At 35.8% G+C, this 5,051-nt stretch overlaps 1 protein-coding gene across 1 annotated transcript in view; it reads right to left on the bottom strand.

Annotated features, from left to right (window-relative positions):
* The window catches only part of LOC104158265 (LIM domain and actin-binding protein 1-like), a gene marked incomplete at its 3' end in the record, with an annotated part of 44,952 nt that overhangs the window by 22,127 nt on the left and 17,774 nt on the right, over window positions 1-5,051 (bottom strand). The window contains exon 2 of the mRNA XM_009695870.1: window positions 3,146-3,299. Within this exon, the coding sequence (XP_009694172.1) occupies window positions 3,146-3,299 (154 nt within the window). The remainder of the gene's footprint in view (window positions 1-3,145; window positions 3,300-5,051) is intronic.

Here is a 5,051-nt window from a genome sequence, read left to right as displayed (position 1 = left end):
CCCTTCATCATTATGAAATGCAGCAACAAAAGAGACTTTCCGAAAAACTATCTGTTCATCTGGCACAGAACAGAGTGGCAGGAAAAGGTTATCCCACCAAACAGGGAAGAATTCCAAGGCCCATCTGGCCTTTCTGCCTGTTCACTGTAAAAATGTTTAGCTGGCATAGGTGTTCCAAGGTCCAGATAAAGCAAGCAAATATAACAAGCAACTCTAATCGTCAGTAAAAAATCAGACATAGATGGAGACATGCATGGAAGAGTGGCCTGAGTGTATAATCAGTTTCTTAGTATTTTTACCTGACCCTACTCATAACTTACATCAGGATAATTTTCTTTTTTATTATGCTTATCGCATGCAGTACATTTGCATATTGCATGTAATCATGATAGACAAAAGAGCTGCTACAATTCAAGAAAGAATAGCAGCAGCAGTAAGAATCAGTGAAAGTCAGCTGGAAAAAAAGGGTTTTCAGAGAAAGCAGAAATCAGAAGAGAGAGAAAATTGCTATTCCTAAGTAAGAAGTCTGTACATTCAACCAAATCTAACCAAAACAATGGAAAGGTTGAAAGTATGCTTTGGCAACAGAGAGGGATAGTCCACTGGAGCCAAACAGCGTCAGTTCCTTTTTAAAGGCAGATTGAATTATGTAACAGACTACTACGAGCATGATATTTATAAGCCCTTGCTTTAATTCTCAAGAATGTTTAGGAGTTTAAAAACTTTCTTGATTCAACAAGGTGTTCTTGGATTCTACCTAATTGTAAGCATGTGAATAGTTTCATTGAGCACAATGGGAATACTCATGTGCTTGAAGTTAAGACGTGATTTAAATCCTTGCTGATTTGGGGCCAATGAATTTAATGGACTGTTTTAAAAAAACATTTTAATAGATACATATTATTAGCCACCTGGGGAGTGAAGGTAATAGAAACTATTCTCTTGCTAGCTTTAAAGCAGGAAATGCCCTCTCTTTTGAAGCTAGTTGTTTTATAACGCAAAACTTTTTGTGGTGGTATGAGAGATTATATGATCTAAACTTTTCCTCATTAATTTTGCTCATTTTGCTCTAAGCTTTTGCTCATTAAAGAGAACTTAAAGGTGTAATATCTTCTGATTCTTTCAGGGGTAAATTTGTGCTTGTGATGAAAGAGTTTGTAAGAAGGGCCTTATGTTTTCCAAGGTGAGGTATGCCAACAGAAAGCTGTTTGCCTTTTGTCATATGGGACTCATACAGTAGTATCTATTTCAGAGAATTTATTTCTTTTATTAATGATAAGTTACATCAATTCTATAAAGTAAACAGAGCTTGACAAATCTTCTGTGCATAATAGGACCAGAGAATTCTTGCTTTCTGCCATTTTTTCTGGTGATACGACTACATTAGCTATCCCTTATGGGCTTCTCCAGGTTTTCATGATAGGTTGAACAGCAGTATGAGCATTGCCTTCATTGTTTATCAGTGGAGACGATAGAAGTTGTTGGTACTCAGTCATAGAGCTTGCTGTAAATGTTGCTCAATGCCTCTTCTAGGAAAATAAGATATTGGCATGACTGAAAAATTTAGCAAAAAGTTCCAAAGCACTTTAGTGTTTTGCTGTGTTTTGCTAGTGTTTTGTTTCTTGCTGAAAAATTGAAGCAAGTTGATGTATATTGTCATTGGTTATAGAAAACTCAAATCTCGTGGTGATGGGAGAAATAATCTGTGGATCAGCATTATCTTATATTTTTCAGGACCTGAATATTTATTCAAGTGCAGAGTTGCAGATTTCAGTGCCTAACTTCAGCTATTAGAAGTTTAAGAGTTTTCACCAGTGCTTTCAAACACTCAAATGAGTCTATAGGGAATTTACTTCTCATAAGACTGTCTGAATGCAAAATGGGGTATTATGGCTCTCACAGGAGCATAGAAAAACATTATCCCCTATGGGTCTGTCACATTTTTAGAAAAAACCTCATTTGTAAGAGGCATGAATTGTTGACTGTGCATTTTTACATAGTTCATATTCTTTGTTATTCCTCATGGGCCAAAAAAATGCTTCTGAAACATACTGCCTAATTTAGACTCAGAGGCAATGCTGGTATGGAATGGAGGATTCCGTTCTCTTGTTAGAGAGGAAAAAGAAAGGCTTTGAACTAGGAGAGTCTAAAAGGAGAAGGGAAAAAAAAAAAAAAAGTCCTTACAACCATGTTATAAAAAAGATACCTGACAAACTTGAGAAGATGTAGAGAAAAGCCACAAAAAAATACTCCCACGTGGAGAACTGCAGCTATATCTAGTTGATGGAAGAGAATAGAAGGTTATGGGGTGATATAGTCATAATGTATAATCATCATTCCAAGAAGAAATGAGCAGGTGTTAAATATCTCTTTAATTTGGTAGGAAAAAAAGGAAAATAGATAACCAATGGCTGACAGTTAAACCTGATAAAAGATCAGGTATTTAGTTTGAACAATGAGCACAATAAACTTGACAGCATTAGCTAGAAATGGTCTTGCACACTGAAATTTCCTTTTCCCTTTGTTCTGCTAGAGTCTGGAATTGCTAAACATGCAGGCTAAACATTTTCTGATCAAAAAAAGAGTAGAGTCAGTGATTGGTTGATACTATGTAGATGGCTTATTAATTTTATTGGCAGAGTGGACAAGTCTTTTTATGCTATTTATTTGGGTAATCTGTTGTTTTACATAAAGTCAAGTCCTAGACACTCAGAAATCAGTAAGTGATTTTCTGTCAGAAAATTGTATTGTCCGTGTTCTTTCTCTGTTAAACCAAAAAACAGATACATACACTGATACTGTCGAGCAGTGGTCTCCAAAGTGGGATGTGTGCACCTCAAGGACTGTGCAAGATAGTCCATTGGAGTGCAGGAAGAAATGTTTTTTGTAAATAAACACTTTTAAAAGGAATTTTTTTATTATTTCATCCATCATCCTTCTTTAATATCTATTTGTGTGTGTGTTGCCTAATGTACATAATGTGTTAGTAGAGTAGTACATGTATACAATTTGTAAATAAATACATATACAAACATTGGGAGTGCATGCACAAAAATGTTTTAATGATAGGGATGCACCATCAAAAGATTTGGAGACCACTGCCTTACTGTAAAGCCACGCATCAGATCAACATGGTAATGCTAACCTTCAGAGCTGTTGCTGTGGCCATTTTCTGATGACATCCTTTCAAAGATTGTTCTCCCTCTTTTCACACTAGACTCCTTCAGAGAAATGACAGAGTGGCTCTCAGGCTGACTCTTCGATGTTGATGAAAGTGAACTTCTCTCACTTTCTGTTTCCTGTTAGAAGACATCAAGAGGATGTGTGTTAAAAGCTATTGGTAGGAAACAGATGTGGGGTTTTGGGGGACAAGACGTATGAAGAGGCAGCAGACTAGAAGGGTGTGCTGTTTTGGGGGAGATATTCTCCAGAATGCTATAGGGTAAATTTCTGTAGCACTGCAGGTTGCAAATTCATGTATGCTGCCCAGTTTGTTGTTCAACAGACAGTGATGCTTGGAAGTTTTCTTCTGCCATTTCTTGCATGTGGTTTCTTCCGCAAGAGGAGAGCAGTACTGGTGGTAAGGATCACAATAAAAGACACCAGTTGCTCATTTAAACATTATTTGCATATATAAAAGTTGACAGAAGGAGTTTTATTAATTTCATTTATTGGTATGTAAGAATATGTAAAAACAACAAATGATGGCTTGGAGACCAGATGTACACAGACATTTGTATTTCAGAAATTTGATTTTCAATTCTGCTGTGACCTATCAGCTGAATTTAGCTTATCACAATAGTGTGTCAAGGTTCCATACAGATAGTTTACACCGTATCATTAGTATCTCATCATCACACTGTGGCCTCAGACCTTTGAGGCAAAATGAGTAAATTGTTGCTAAGCAAGACTTTAATTTGTCGAAGCTGGTATTTTGGGGTGCTTCTCCTTCCTTCCATGCAATACGCTATTTGGTATGGAGTTGGACACAATAGCTGTAAAATCTCAACTACAGCTCTTATATTAAGTAAATAACCGAAACAGCCGGAGTGGCGAAAATATGTTTTTTTTTCCAAGGGACTAGCATGAAAAGTCCACTGTGTGTCCACTTCTGCTGTCCCTGTAAAAGAGGTGGTGATATCCAAAAAGAGAGTGGGTGGGTAGTTCGTCTGGTGACTGCATAAATCTCTCCAGCAAGATTCAGCAGAACTTATTTGCCAGAGTCCTTAACTGCTTAAATGTTTTCAAAATGTACTGCCTTCATTAGACTACTTCCTTTTTATTGTTTGCAGACAGCTTTATTATTATATACCATTTTAATGCTACCCTTATATATGATCTCACTGAAGTAACTCCTAACTGCTTTTAGGTTTAGATATTATGCATGGTGTGTAAGAAGAACTTTGACCCCTGAATTGATTATCCTAGATTGGAGAGTATTTTCCAGTAACTATTTTAAAAAAAAGAAAAATAAAAAAAAATATTTTTTAATGCGATACAACTTAATGAATCCTCAAATAGAACTGTTACCAAAAAAAAATGTAAAATAAATTGTAAAAGACATTTTCACAGTGACATATAATCAACTAATACATTCACCTTGAATTTTATGAAACTAACAGTGAACAAGCATAGGAAATATACTTTTAAAATGAGTGCATCATTAGCAATCAAGGACAATTGTGCTTCACCCATCTTTAATAAATTTACACTCTTCTCATAGCTGCTGAGAGCTTTTATCTTAAACATGTGTTGTACTTCATTTCTTGACCTGTAGTTATTCTTTGCAAGAATATTCCTTCCAGTACATGTACAATAGGTTATGTCTTGTGGAAACTCATAATTTTATAACAATCTGTCTACTTCTGTGTGTTATGGTAGCTTTTGCTTGAAATTAGCTGAAAAATTTTTGTGTGATATATCAGCATTGAAACAAATGACTGATTAGACCATAGAGGCTGAAGATGTTTTATTACCATGAGTGTTGTAACCCCTTCTTTCAGAAAAAATGCCTGTGGTGCCAGCGATCATCAGTTATCTTATAACATCAG

Source organism: Cariama cristata, unplaced genomic scaffold (genome assembly GCF_000690535.1).
Source record: "Cariama cristata isolate BGI_N322 unplaced genomic scaffold, ASM69053v1 scaffold82, whole genome shotgun sequence".
NCBI lineage: Eukaryota > Metazoa > Chordata > Aves > Cariamiformes > Cariamidae > Cariama > Cariama cristata.
This window is presented reverse-complemented; position numbering and strand designations above follow the sequence as displayed.